The 15,814-nt window shown below is 46.3% G+C and overlaps 1 protein-coding gene across 2 annotated transcripts in view; it reads right to left on the bottom strand.

The window, feature by feature from the left end:
- Positions 1-14,523, bottom strand: part of APP (amyloid beta precursor protein) — a 229,420-nt gene extending 214,897 nt beyond the window's left edge. For both annotated transcript variants that reach the window (XM_055701097.1, XM_055701098.1), the window contains exon 1: positions 14,272-14,523. In XM_055701097.1, coding sequence (XP_055557072.1) covers positions 14,272-14,328 — 57 coding nt within the window. In that variant the 5' untranslated portion in view covers positions 14,329-14,523. The remainder of the gene's footprint in view (positions 1-14,271) is intronic.
- Positions 14,524-15,814: the final 1,291 nt, after the last annotated feature.

Genomic DNA, 15,814 nt, shown 5'->3' with positions numbered 1-15,814 from the left:
AACACAGGCATATACTGAACATCACCTTTCCTAGTGATACTTATTGCAAGCAAAGCATGTAATTTTAACTCATCTTTCCCGTCTCCTCCCATTATTAAGAACTGGGAAGAGAGAGAAATTCACTCTGAGACATAGGTGTGTCTGCTAACCCAACATTAACAAAATATTTGTTGTATGTGTACCTTCAAGTACCATTGGGTACATACTTTGAACAGTTTCAGGCAACCAAATCCATTCCGTAACTCAGAATTAGTTCTGCAGATAACTCCAGCTGCTAAATGCATCATGGCGGGGAAAGTGTTCAGGGTTTATGTACATACATCTAACAACTCACCTGGGAACAACAACAAAACCACCCACAGTAATTACCACCATTGCATAAAAGCATGCAATTTTATTAAAAAGAAATAAACCTCTGTGTATAAAAAATGCAGTATCTATATCCATGTCTACCATTAGACAGCCTATTTCTGCCTATTTTTAAACCAGCCTATTTCTTCACACAAATCGTAACATTCCTTGCATTAGCATGGCAACAAACTACAAAATTACAAATTTACTGAAGACTGAGGGGACAGTAGAGCCTCACTGAGATGAAGCAATCTTATTCCATATGACAAGCTCTCCTTCATTAATATTGCATTTTTAACTATATCTAAACAAAATTTCATTTTCCCAACACACTCATGGTATGCTGTGACCAATTTCTCAAAAAATCCCAGCTGCCTGTTTTAAGTGCCAACAATCCAACAATTATGACAAGCATTTCTGAACACCTAATCAAAACAACGCACACTGTAGAACTGCATTATTTACTCTGTTCTGCAAACACAAATTCATAACCAGTGTGCTGCTTTTGAAAATAAAGCCATTATATCCTTTCCATTTCTTGGGTTGTTTTGTTTGGAGGGTTGTTGGTTTGGTTTGTTTTTTTTTAAGTTATATTGAAACTCATGCAATTAACTTGTCAATTGTTGATTTACAAGCCATCTGCCCACTATTGTTATTTGTAAGGGCATCTAGCTTGCATGCTTAAAACCAAATCTAGGCACAGAATATAGCAAACACCATGTACTGTACATAAACCTGGCTAAGACCAAAAACAAAAATACCAACGACATTTACTATTCTGGGCACCAGAAACACTATTTAATACAATACACCTGATCTGACAAAGACAGAAGAATCAGTCTGGGATGTTTCAATAGTATTTTTAAAGTATGTCAGAGAGGGAGCTATGAAGGGGTGGGGGAACACCACGAAAACCACACACACGAAAAGCCCCACCAAAAAAGAACCTCACCAATCAAAAAAATCATTGTTTTATTTGGTTGTTTTGTTGTTGTTGTTGTTTTTAATTAAAAAGCTTTAAGTATCATTTCAGGTCTGAGAGGAAAAGACAGATGGGTGGGAAAGTTTCTAAGCTGACTGAACCAAACCACTAGCACAGATCTGTACAAATATGTTTAAAAAGACAGACAAGGTTTCAGTTTAACTCTGTAGGTGCTCAACCCCTACTTCACCTCTACACTCTGTCTTCTGTTCTTGATACTCAGTGTTACCAACTACAGAGATAAAGCCTCTCTGAAAGACGTAAGGGTGTTGCCAGAATACCAAACTTGCAAACAGTGATACCTACCTCTCCCCACCTCCAATTTAAACAGTCTCCAAAGTAACATGTCTAGCAACAATAAGCATTACTTTAAAGGAAGTTCTTCAGAAAGTTGTGCCCTCCCCAGTTTCCTAAAGGAAAAGGTAAAAATCATACACAGCAAAGCATCTCTTACAGACTTAAAAAGCCACATCCCAACAGGGCACCCTTCTTGCCCCAGATGCATTTTCTCCTTTCAAATCACAAGGGGACATGGCACACACGATCCAAAGCCTTCAATGTTCTCGACATTGTACCAGTTTAGATGCCCTAAGTGATTTGACTGCATAGGACTGAAAACAGACACTTCCCAATGGAAATTATATGTAGGTTTGTCTATGACATATAATTGAAGTAATGAGAACCGTTGGCTAAAAATACTCCCTCTTTCTTTTCTAAACATTTTGACTCAAAAACCCATCCATTCTGGATTTCTGTATCACCTGGTTTAGCTAGAAAACTTGGTATCCTATGACATATACTGTTAATTCAAACAAAGCAGTAGAAGGTTGAATCTGCTAGGTACGTGTTACCAAAATCTACAGTGGTGTCATTAGGAAGTGCTAAACCACATAAAGATTGATTAGCAATTCTAAGGCTTTCTCCCTACTTTTCTATTTGATTCTTGCAGCAGACTGACTACATTTCCAAAAACACTTAGTAAGTTGTTTACTGCCTCTTCCCACCAACTGGGGAAAATTATTCAGCCTGGTTTTCACACCACACACCACAGCAGCATATAAAGTCTTCCCATTTTAATTCCTCTGTTGATCACCTTCAGGCAGACCAGCAGTTTGGCTGCTGACATGATTAAAATTAGTCTTTGAATTATGAAGCCAGTGACACCACATGGTTCTCAAAGATAGCTGGGGCGAGAACTGAGGATGGTGAGTGGTGTTTCTTTGGAGCATTTTTTGCTGGGTTTTATTGATTTATTTATTTTTTACTAGATGAACCTTAGACTGCATTGTTTCTCCCGAAACAAAAATTAAAACTGTTCAAGCAAAACAAAAGCAGCTCAATACAAAAAAAGACCTGACAAACAGCAATGACCCGAAGACAAATCTAACAAGAATTCCAAAGGAGTTTATTGACGACATGGTAAATAAGAACAGGAGTTTTAATTTGTGTGGAAGACACCCAAAAGCCCTCAGGCCCTGGGGGTATGGCTCCTGACAACACCTATCAGCCACACTGGGCAGAAGATCTGCAGAACAGCACCAGAACCACAGTGCTCAGCAAGGGGAGGGAGAACCCAAAAGGTCTTTGAAAAAGGCAAATAAAAGAATTCAAAGCAAGTATTTCAGACAAGCACATTATGAACAAAACAAATGATACTCGGGTGGAGTGGTGAGATAAGCAAAGAGACCCACAATTACTTCAGTTTTCTTCCATCTCCCCGGACAAGCTCACATCTTGCCAGAAGCCTCATGCCAGGAAGAGCTGCTGGCAGTGGAGGCAAGGGTACTGAAATTTAACTTGCAGATTGCTCACGTGCCCAATTCCTCAAGTTTTAAATGTTTTCCTTACCCAAATTCTTCTCTGTAATTAAAAATAAGTAATGGATGTAAACAAAGCCTGTGCTCCAGCTTAAACACAGCACTCCCCAAAGGCTCATGTGGCCTTTTACACCAGCCTCAGCTGTTGCAGAAACACTTGGGAGCTATTGCTCCTAAGATACATTATTTAGTGATCATCGTCCCAAGGTTGTTGGTTTTTTTTTTTTTCTTTTGCAGGCTCAGACATTTAATAAATGAAAAGACTTGAAATGCATTAAGTATTCCTTATCTGTTATGGCCATTTACAGCTCGAGCCAATTCCTTAAAAACTCTTTCCTTCCTTCTTTAAAATTTGTTGGGGAGAGCCACAGAGCTGGGCTGAATGCACAGAGGAAAGACAACCGTAAACATACAATCCAAACTTGCTTGGTCCTACCCAGCAGCACAGGAAATAATCCCAACCAGCCCAGCTTGCCAGGTCTTTTGTTTCAGCAGGACCAATAAAAAAAAAACAAAAACCTATATCCTTTCTTTCAAAAGGTTCAGAAAACTTGTAACTCGCTTTTTCTTGCAATTTAACAGTAAGAACAGGCATTTTCCAACTGTTTCATTAAACAGTTCTGCAAATATTAATGCATTTTTATCTGTGAAATCCCAAACCATACTAAGCAGTTTGTCCCAGAAAATGCTAACTCACAACAGGTTTAAAAAAAAATAAGTAAGGCAAGTTTAAGGCTTAATTATGTTTTGATAACACCAAAACTTTATCCTAAAATCAACAAGCAAACACCTTCAGCTGTATTTGCCGTCAGTGTTAGTGTCTACAAAACTCTGCACGACCAGACACTGCTGTATTCTCCTCGGGGTGTGTGTTTCAAGACACTGGGAGTTCCCCGTGGGTACAGATTTTATATCCCATGATCTGAACAGAGCGTATCTGATCTGACCTCCTGCACATCACAGACTATTACATTTCTCCCATTTACCAGGATGAAGCCAAACATCTTGTATTCATCTCTTTAGAAAATTGGTTGTGCGGTCTTCACATCTGGAGGCAAAAAATATTATTCCCTCCCCAGCTTGTGCCAAGCCCATACTGTTAAAAACATGTCCCAGGTTTCCTATCTGAATGCCTTCCAGACAGCAGCACTCGGCATGCCTTTCCTTGCCTGGCATTTCCTCTTTGTGGAGGGCAACTAAGACGATATTCAGTCTTCCTTTTGATAAATTACTGGTTGTTCTTCTCATCTAAAAATTCCAGCTCTGGAGGTAGAACCAGAATTACTTATATCTATCAGAGCCATTAACATTCCTGTCCCAGCCCTCTCCTCCCTGAGCCCACATGGGCTCAGCTCCCCAAAACCTTACCTAGCACACAACAAGGTAACCTCAAATCCATGCCGAGGTTACCTAAACTTGCTGCTCAGTTGCAGCGTGTTGGGGGGCAGGAGGTCATGGCAGAGGAGCAGCCCAGGGCTGGGAAGCCTTGCAGAGCACAAGGCGGGTGCCCCTGGCTTGGCCCAATGTTAATCCTTCCCATGGCCCATTTTCCATATGGTCTCCAGGCCTCAATGTCCCTCTTAAAAATGAGGAGGTCACTTAATTACCAGCCTCAATGTCAAAACAGAAAACTCAGACCCTTGCCCACTACTACCAAGTCTCACAAGTCAAAAGCACTGTGTAAGTCACATTTTTCGTCCTTCTGCTTATCAAAGGAGTAAGTAACAGCCTTTTGTTACTCCACAGTTTTCTTTTAAGCGACAAATTAATTAAAGCTTTCTTTCACTTATCAGTTGAGAGACAATTTTCTTCAAACACAAACATTTATGCATGCATTTATATTCCAGCACAGGTAGCCCGACTCACACTAAAGGAGACAGTTCAGATGAGCCAAGCAACATATGAGTCAAGCAACATACGACAGCCCCCATTTCCAGAGCCTGGGTCTTGACTTTCAGTGGTTTTGCCCACTGCCCACAGAAGTTTTGTTAGATTTAAACAGAAACTTAGTAGTGTAGAATTTGTATTGTAGCTATAGTTTAATTAAATCTGTTTGACAAATCCTAAGTCTCATTTAAATACGTTTTCAGAAATAGTTTAGACTGCAATTTCAAAGCAAAATGCTTTGATTTAATTTTACCCCACTGTTTATCAGAAATTACATTTTGTCTCCAAACTCAGCCGTTCACGGGATTTTCTTGCAAACAACTTCAGAATGAGTTAGCGCCTCTGCCCAGAGGAAAGCCCCATCCTCATCAGAGCAGGAGCTTAATGCCTGTTGCCCATGGTGTGCCAGCAGCTTGGTGCACGGTGCCAATGCAAATCGATACCATAACCCTCCCTTCCCCACCGCACAGCAGGACTGCCCACCACGGGCACCTACCCCTCTCCCACCGACCCACCTCCTCTTTACCATTCACCAAAATAAAACAGTCTGTGACCCAGTCAAGCAAGTGCTGATTTTTATCAGTGTCAGCCTCAGCCCGCATTCAAACAGGCCAGCAGTGACAGGTGGAACGCTTCACCTCAGCAGCTCAGATGTGATCACAATTATGAAGAATACTCTGCACGTGGAACAGGAGCAACTGGCTTTTCAAGTGTTAAGGCTAGCAGGAAAAAGGAAAAAAATCCCCAGAACTTACAGTACCACTATAAGAAATGAAAGACAACAATGCTGAAGTAGAAACAAATATAAACAGAACGGAAAGAGACTGCCAGTGTCCAGGTCCCCCTTGGAGACCTTCAGAAGTCTTCAGAACTCCCTCAAACACACATACACTCTGGATCCTCTATTTTGATCTTTGACTTTTTAGGCTTTCCAACTCCCCTTCTAACTCTCCTGTATAAAATTTAAACAATACATTCTAAACTGGGGAGGGGGGGGAAGAGGCCTGCATATTTTTTTTTTTTAATTATGTAAAGCTGATGTTCTCATGTAAGTTGTATTCTTCTGGATGCTGGGACAATCACTCATCTGCAAACTGTTCGCAGTAAGTTCTAGGAGCTACACAACACTGAAAGGAGGACAAGTTGGAGTTCCAAAATTCACAGTTTAAAAAGTTTGTTGTTGAGCAACTTCAGATCAGCAGTCCCCTCCTAAGACTTAACGGAACCGAAGACAGAACTGGCAAAATGGAACAGTGATGAAGTTAGGATACTGAAAGACATGTCATTAAAAGCAATTTTATTCCACTTCACAGTTAAGAGAAGTGGGCAGAGGACAGACAAGGCACATACGGCAGAGCTGCAGATGAATATCAAACAAGCTTCAAAAGAGCCCAAGAGCTTAATGCATGCTACAGGTCTAGATGCTTACTAATGCTATGCACACACAAACCCCCTCAGTTCCACACCAATACTCTAAGCACTCAACAATTAAACTAAGATCAATCATCATTTAGTACATTCAAATTTACAACACCTATAAAGAAAAAGAAAAGGAAAATACACAAAATAGTAAATGCCATTTTAAAGCCACTGCCTTTTTCTTGCATTAACAGTTTTATTCTCTTCCTTTACCTTCCCCTAGATAATAATGTATTTTTTACTGTTTACATAAACAACCTTACAGGCATTATATGGGATCTACATTGAAAAGAGCTTCCCCCCCCCAAGAAAAAAACCCCACCAACCCAGCCCCAGAAGCCATGACTTAATTTATGAGTAGCTTCCAAAATTAACTACAACAGAATCAAACTTTTAACAGTAACACGTGGGGTGGGTGGGTGTGTCTACGTCCCCATGTTTTCAGGTGAGATACAGGGATCAAATGCAGTTTTTCAAGTTACCTTTCAAACGGTAAGAAAGCAGAATGCAACAGAAGTACTGTATATTCCAGTACTCAATATTCCAGATCCAAAACTACAGCTACAAGTAAATTCACATAAGCACAGAAAGAAGGTAGCTGTTTAACTCAGACCTGTATCGTGGCACCTGACAAAGCAGGTAGGAGGAGGAAGGGGGGGGGGGGTGGAGGGGAAGGCCCTTTGCAGAGACCATAATTTAGAGAAAAAAATCAATTTTACAGGGTCAGAGCTTCAGAATGAGTAATCTCTACCTTTAAAATGTGCTGATATGGTAAGGGAAGGTTTGCTGTGTGCACAAAAAGGATGCCGTAGCACAACAAGGAGATTGTAAATAACTCCAAAATCCTGCCCCATCTCCATTTTTTTTCTACGTGTGCCCACTGCTTCTAAATTTTGGAGGTGGCTGAGGAGGCAATTTTCACCCCTACCACAAGGAAAAAAAATATTGGTATATTTCAATCTATTAGCACCAAATAACTATTACCTAAATTTGAGCTATGTATGTGTACACTCCTCTTCCATAGTTCCAAAAACCTTCAAGTCCAATATTAATATAGTTCCCAAACAATATGGGTTTTGCTCCCCCCTGCCCCCACCTTAAACCCCTATTAGACATGCGTTTTGTTTTACTAACTGCAATTCCAAACAGAAATTACATAAATCACACTACGTATGTAAACTGCCATACTAGATCACACTGGTAGCCTGTTCTGAAAAGAAGCAATTTTTAAATGCTTTTACTAACAGGTACAACCAGTTTTGCCCCATTCCTGTCATATGTTATCTGTTGTGGTTGAATAGATAAACTCTGCTCTGGGGGAAGACAGACCAGAAAAGGACGAACAGAGAATTTCTATCTGGATTAGCTCAAAATGGGTCAGTGGGATCTGAATGGAGTTATCCATCCCTGAATGCAGCTCCTTGGGGATTTTTGCCTTTTGCAGAGACTTGACACTAACTTTTAACAATCGGGAACCAAAGAGAGCTCAGGCGCAAAAAGACTGCACCCTGCTGCAGGTCACCAGAGGAAGGCAAAGGGACACCTTAATTAAATGCTATTACACAAACTTCTGCAAATGTGGTTTCAGAGGTTGACACTCTTCCCCAAAGAAGGTGCCTGCTCTTTTAGCTAGGCCAGTTCGACTGCTTGTGGCCTTTTTCTGACTCAGGTCTCCAAAGCCAGAAGATGACACCTACTAAAAAATGCACAGCTCGTTTCTTTCAACACGGCACAGGATCACAAAGCCTAGAGAGGGGTCAAAGAGCACTGAAGAAGCTGAACTTACAAAGCGGTGGCCACCAGTGGAAGCAGGAAGAGAACAGTTTTTAGCAGCTAGCCCTGAGCTAGGTCAGTTGCCAGCCAAAGAGCAGTGTTTAACTACTGTCTGAAAGGAGCAACCAGATTACAAAACCCACAAAGCTCACTGGCTCACCTGCTCCTCTGTTTAAAGCTCGGCTGTCCCACAGTTTGTGAAATGCCATCAGCTGACCAGAAGGTTTGTTTCTTTTGGAACTCTTCATATATCACTGCAATCTATGCTTATCTTTGAGTATTAAGTCCTCGGGAGAACATCAAGTTCTCCTGAACTTGCTGGGAGGACAATCAAGAAAATACCCAAAGTCCTGCTTCTCAGCTGAAAGAAGTGCCAGTGCTTACAAAGTTGTTACACCGGGAGCTGCAGTAAAGAAACCAGCAATATCTGTGTCTATCACTCTCTCCTGTTTCTATTCATTGATGCAGGGCAAGAAACCTGCAACGCACAACTGTGGAACAGTGGTGTCCTTACCATAAGTAGCTGGTTTAAGGTTTTCCACCCTTCTAAAAAGCATCACTTATTTTAACCTCTTTATATTCATACACCAGCATGTGCCTGTCACCTGGAAAGAGCCACTGCAAGATACTGGCATTAATCACACACTGTGGAGTGTACTGCCCTTTACCCATATTGCCATCATGTGAAATTGTGTCCTGTAATTATTTGAATCATTGCAGTGTGGTGTTGTTTCTTTACTAAACACATATATACATACACACTTATGTCATTCAATTTGATCCCCTGGGTCATTATCCCCATTTACTTTGTGTCTCTTTTCTTACATTACTAAATTCTTACCTAAAGAGACAGCAAATTTGGTAACTGGAGGCTTCTCCAGAGCTTTTGGACTGTACAGCAGAGCACAACAAGATCTGATAATCAGGTAACTCTCTAAAGGCTTTTAAATCAAAATGAATAAAACAACAAAAAAAGACAAATATCCAGATTCCTGAACCAATGTCACATTACAAACAAGGGCTACAATCAAGGGCAGAAAAGTGACGTATTTACAGCTGAAGACTCAAAAAAAACACACCAGCCATTACTGGTTGATATCCTCAGCTGGTTTGGTATCACCAAAAGGGATGGAAAACATGTTTTCAAAACCTTAACTGTAGGCATTTCTGAAGGAGAGTCAGGGCAGGAGAGCAGGTTCCAGATCAAGTTGTGAGAAGGGCTCAGACCGACTGCACTCAGCTTTAAACAAAAATAAAAAGCGGGTCAGAGCAAAAGTTTGACTCCTCTGAAGAGGAGTCCTTTATCTCCCAATCATTCCAGGCTCGCGCTTCTTACCAACATTGCTTTTAGCAATTCTCAGTCTGGCAGCAACCGTTGTAAACTCTCATTGCAAAAGCATGCTCTAACAGTTCACCAAGCTTACAGAAAGTCATTTGGTATTTTTTCAATTTGCTTTACTTTTAATCTTCTTACACCACGGGATGTTTTTTTTTCAAAATCCCCAGAATTTAAATCCAATAACACACAGCTTCTAGACTTAAGTGTTAAAACCACACCAGACAGTTCGCCTAACAATTTCAATGAACCTATTACCATATGTAAACCCAATTACATTTTCATCAGTAGCAGTCTAGAACTTCCTTCATTGCCTGGATATAAGGAGGCATGTAAGCGACCATTGGTTTAATACAGCCTATACACTAACATAATGTATATACACAGATGTACACGTGTGGTGATTCTAATGTCACACATTCGATATGCAACTATATTGGGGATCTCTACATATATTTGCACACATATTGACACATCAGATGACTAATGCATTACATGTATGCATTCATGTGTATACACACACGGACATTTGATAGGTATGAATGGGTTTTTATTAAACCCAAATACAATTTTTTCAACTCTTGGTTATAACATATTTTTTTGGAAGATGTGACAGATGTCAAAATGACACTCATTCAGTGTATTCAAGATAAGGATGTAAATTAAGCCCTGAGACACTGCCTTACAAATAATCAAATAACAGGTCAGGATGCGTTTCAACAGAAGGCTGAACCAACCACACCGTGGACGGAGCAGCTTGCCACCCAGCAAGGTTACACAGGCTCTGTCCTTGGAGCATCATTTTCAAGACCCAACTGCAGAAAGCCCTGAGCAGCCTGGTCTGACCTCAGAGCTGGCTCTGCTTTGGGCAGGGGGTCAGACCAGAGACCTCCTAAGGGATCCTATGATCCTATCTACTGATTTCTTGATCAAGTTTCCACACCCAACAGCTCGTGTTAATAATTCTACTAAGTCGCTAAAAAAATTATTCTCAAAAAAACAGCTGCCAACTCATCAAGCAGTTATGTGAAGTTACTACGCTCTTAAGCCATTTTGCTAAACTTTGTATTGGAAAAGGGCGGCCAGTTAAAAGAAACTGTCATACCCTTTCGTCATGTAACTTACAAACCAAACTGTTTATTATCCTTTACAGTTTATTAAACATAAGCAAAAAGAAAGTCACAAAAAGACATCAAAGATGACCTATACTTATTGTAGGTTTGCCATAAAATTCAACAATGATTAATTAAAACTGATCAAGAAAGATCACTTGCATCTGTCACACAAAGAGTTCAAGGAGAAAATAAAAAATACATAAAAAAATCTTGTCAGCTTCCTCATGTTTTTATACAAGTTCTGTGAAAAAGCACAGCAGCTGACCACTTTTTTTCCCCCCCCAGGAAAGACATTTGGAGAACACCAGTTTCAAAACTGTCTGTTGCTCATTAATCAAACAAAAGACAAATAAGAAGCTCCTTTTTTTTTTTTACTGTTTAATTTGCCCACCTGGCTGCCAAGGCTCTTGGTTCTGGTGTGCCATCAGGGGCATCTGCCCTGTCCTGCCCTGCTTACCCACATGGCTGCTGACCCCAACACGGCAGCATTTCAAATAGGAAGTGCAAAAGGAACCCTTCATCACATGCAAAGCCTTTGCCAGGGGAATTCAGGAACGGAACAGATGGGAAGAGAAACCCAAAGTCTGTAATGGAAGTGAAAGAAAAGGCCTCATTCGTTCCCATGTTGCACAGTCATTTCTAAAGATCTGCCTGAAAACTAAATAATGAAAAAACAAATACTTGGGGTCATCACAAAAAAAAAAAAAAAGATCAAAATAAGAACACATAAAACACTACCTTACCCAGTTTAAAAAAAAAAAAAAAAAGCGCTCTCAGGTAACACACCTTTTGTTAAGTAACCTTGTGAGGGCCAGCTTGTATGATACCAATGTCTCAACAACTTGGTTTCGGTCAGCTAGTAAAAGAGTCTCGCTTATAAACATGGAGCTAGAGCAGTGACCACAACAAGCATGGCAGTCAGTGTGCTAATTAGGGGAAACCCTGATTTATAAACTGGGATCACTCACACAAATTCACGAGGATACTTACTGTCACATCTATCTACTGAAATCAGACAATTAACAGAAAGTGATTAAATGGAAACATATCTACTGAAGAATATGACAGTTTCACAAATTATGAGAGCTCTTGGCCAATGGATTTCTAAACCCAGTAAGTATGATTCACATGAGTGACAAAAGCAACATGCTAAGCAATCACAAAATCACCAAACATCACTAAGGAATATTTCCTTTAAAGTTGCATAAATAAACATTAATCTACCTGTAATTTTAGAAAGGAATTTTTAATGTGTAATATACAAGAATTTTTTTTTGTTCCTGCTTTCCCTCTTGGTTACACTATTCCCTGTGAAAGCAAAGTACTTTGTACAAAGGTTCTTTGCTGCTCTCCTGAAAGCATTTGTTAAAAACGGCAGGAAAAATGTTTCATTTCAGAAAAGAGATCTAAAAATAATCTAATTCAAGCATCAAAATTTCATGCTTTAGCATATGAAGACAGTTCAAGTGCAGTAAATGCACACATGCAATTCCTATTATGAAATTTTAGTATTATAAAAATCTGTCACTTGTTCAATACATCAACCTTAGAGTATAAAGACCGACAAATGCCTGATCACAATAAGACCAGGTGTTAAAACCGACCCAGCTATCCAACATTAAAAAAAAGGATAAATGCAAAGCTTCTAATGTTGGTATGGAATGAGATCAAAAGCTTCTGCGGAAACATCAGTGCCCATTTAAGCCAATGTTTTGAGGCAAAGGATGTCTCTGAAAATTCTGGATATCACCAAGGCAGACACCATTGCAGAGGTGTCTGCACGGACTCTCCCCTAAATGGTTTTGGTGCAAAATCCAAACCCCCTTTCTTGCAAGCACCTTCACAGCGGTAACACCTACATCCCCATCTGCAAGGCCAGGGCTGCAGGGACCCGACAGAAACGCTCATCCCTCTGAGGTCTATCCTGAATCATGGTATCAATTGTAAAATCTCATTTTTTACTTCAGCTGTGCACCCAAGGCAGAGATTTCCTTCTACTGCGTTCAGACAACAAGCAGTTGCATCAAGCTGATAAAAACCCAAATGAGTTTTGTAACTGGGAGCTTTAAGCCTCTGAGCATCTTGACAACTGCTCAGTTTGACGTACTCTGCTCAACATTGACAAGATCACGCCTCGAAGCGAGAGCCTGTGGCTCGCAGCCTTGCTGGTGGGGATGGAGAGCCGTCTCCTGTCCTCCGCGGGTACCGAGGTCCCTCCCGGGAAGGGCACCTGAGCCGCAGGCTGCAACCCCCTGCCCAACGGGGAGCAGGAGCTGCAGGCTCCGTTCCCAGGCTACATGTGGGCACCCACCGCAGCCCCACCGACCGCGAGCCCCCCGTGGCGGGGGGGCGGGGGGGCAAGCTGAGGTCTCAAGGCCAAGGTCTGGCAGCCAGGGCCTGAAGGAGACGGGAGATAACTCTCCCCTCCCACACCTTTTTCTTGGGGGGTGGGGAGGGGGGAAGCACCGACACTTGGCCATGTCGGCTCCACCGAGGTCGGGGGCTGCGCTGCCCCCCCGGCTCCCCCCGGCGCCGGCAGGAGCCGCGGCGCGCTCACACCGCCGGCCGGAGGCGGGGTACGGGGGACCCCTCCCACCCCCAGCCCCACCCAGAGGGGCCCGGCGGAGGGTGCCGCCAGGCCGGGGCGGGCGGAGCCGCCCCCGGGGAGGGGAGGGCAGGGGCGGCCGCGGAGGGGCGCGGGCTGCTGGCGGCCGCAGCGCGCACGGCGGCGCCTCTCTGCTGCACTGCAGAGGCGCCATCTTCTCGCCTCTCCGCGCCGCTCGGCACCGGCCGCGGGGGGGCACGGCTCGGCTCGGCCCGGCCCCGGCCGCCGCCCCCTCCCCGCACACCCCCCCGGACGCCGCCTTCCCGCCTCCGCAGGGCTGCTGCGCCAGCCCACGGGGAGCTGCCCGCCGCCGCCCCGCACACCTGCGCGTAGGTGCGCGATGCGGGGGGCGCTGCCCTGCCCGCCCGCGGCAGCGCCTCCGCCCGCAGCCCGGCTCGGCGCCCCCGGCCCCCGCCCCGCGAGGGGAATACCGCCGGCCCCCGCGCCCCCGCCCGCACCGCGCCCACACGCAGGGAAAGTTTTCCCTCTCCAGCCCCCGGCAGGGAAGGCCCCGCGGGACGGACTCGGCCGCCCCGGCCCTGCCTCGCCCGCCGGCTGGCGGCGCCGCCGCCGCCGCCCCTCCCCGCGGACCCCTGCGGCGCCAGACGGCTCCGCGGGCGGCGGCCGAAGTTAACGGGGAAGAGCCCCGCAGCGGCAGCCGATCAGCGAAGGGCGCCGGCCCCGGCGGCAGGGACGGCCGCGGACACGCGTGGCGGGGGCGGGGGGCGCCAGCCCCGGCCGCTCCCCGCCCGCTTCCTCCGCTCCCCGGCTCGCCGTCCCGCTCGGCGGGAGCGACCCTATTGTTCAGCGGCGGGAGGGCGCCGGCAGCCGGGGAAGGAGCCCCTTACACCGGCTGCGTGACGGGGGCCGGCGACTGCCGCCCGCCCCACCCCGCCGCGGGGGCGGCTGCGGGCAGACAAAAGCCTCGGAGAAGCGGAGGAGGACGGCGGGGAAGCCCCCGCCTGGCCGCCCCCTGCCCCGCTTACCTCGAGAGCCCGAGCGGCGCCGGAGGCCAGCAGCAGGAGGGCTAAGTGGGGCAGCATCGCGGCGGCCGGGAAGGGGGGAGGGAGGAAGGGAAGGAGGGACGCCGGCGAGACGCGGCGGGGTCCGGCTGTAAATCCGCGGGGCCGCGCCGCTGCCGGGGAGAGCGACTGAGCTGCGGCGGCACCAGCCGAGCGCCGCGGCGGGGCCGGTCAGCTGATGGCCCGGCCCGCCCCCGAGCGGGCGGTGCGCCCGGCCCGGCGCGGCCCTCCCCGCCCCGCGGAGACCCCTAGCGGCGGCGCCCGGGCGGCGCAGCGCCGGCGGCCCGGCCCGGCCCGCCCTTTCTCCTCGCTGCCCGCCGCGCCGCGCCGCCCCCGGGCCGGGCCAGCGCGGAGGGAGGCCCGAGCGGCGAGAGGGCTGCCCGTGGTCGCGCTCGGCGGCTCGGGGCGGACTCGGGGCGCCTCCCTGGCCGGCCGCAAACCAGCGGGGGGGTTGCCCTCGTACCGGTGGTTCGCGGCAGCAGCGCCCCTGTGCTCGGCTGCCCGGCACCACCGGTAGCTGCAGGAGCCCCGCGGCCTGGACGCGCCATCCCCGCTCTGAAGTGGCGTGTACAGAAACGCAACCCCCATCGTTGCAGGGCGTTGCCGAAAAAACCCAACAATCCAAACATCCGTGTAATTTAGAGGCAATTTAACAAATTCTGCCTTTCCCGGCGAGGCAGCACACCTTCCACTGGGATCCAGGCGGAGGGGATGAGCAAGCACAGCTGCTTTGCCTGGGGGCCGTACCTGACACCAGTGCAGGCTCCTGCAGCCTGGGGCTCCTGCCCATCGCCTGGGGGGGCAGCTGTGGTCTCCACTTATTCCCTCGCCCACTGCTAACTGCAAGATGGGTGCAACATTTGTGGGAGTGCTATCAAAAACGAAGGCACCCAGGAACATCGGCAGAGTTGAGGCTTACAGCCTCAGAAAAGAAAGAAATCAAATTAAAATGTAGTGCTTTGTCAAACAGCTTGTAATCAGGAGGCCAAAGCAACCTTACTTTCTCGCCTTCGCAACAGCATTGTAATAATTGGTATACTAAACCTGTCAGGAGAGCTAAAAATGAGTTTCATGCTGAAACAGCTGCTATTGTAGCCAAAATTCAGCGTGACGCAGCCTGCCCGTTCTGCCTTTGACCTGCGGGCTCGGTGGCAGCGCCTCTGCTCCCACCAGGGCTCCCCACCGGCAGCTGACAGATCCCCCCCGGCACAGGGACCTGCAGCCAGGCTGTGTGAGGGGCAGGTGGTGGACACCTCCCCAGCGTACAGCTCCATACAGAATCCTGGGCTGCACTGTCCTCACTGCCGCTCTCATACCCATCTTCTACTGAAGTCAGAACTGAAATCCACTGAGAGTCTTGGCCAAAGCTGCAGGCAGATGCAGAGGGATGTTTACCCAGCAAGAGCAACCTGGGCTGCTGTGTCAGGCAGACTGTAACGTGCCACGAGAGACCTTAGTGCCACAGCGTTCTGCCCCCACAGCCAGGCCCTACAGACAGAAGACTGTT

This window comes from Falco cherrug, chromosome 2, assembly GCF_023634085.1.
Source record: "Falco cherrug isolate bFalChe1 chromosome 2, bFalChe1.pri, whole genome shotgun sequence".
NCBI classification, from domain to species: Eukaryota; Metazoa; Chordata; class Aves; order Falconiformes; family Falconidae; genus Falco; species Falco cherrug.
This window is presented reverse-complemented; position numbering and strand designations above follow the sequence as displayed.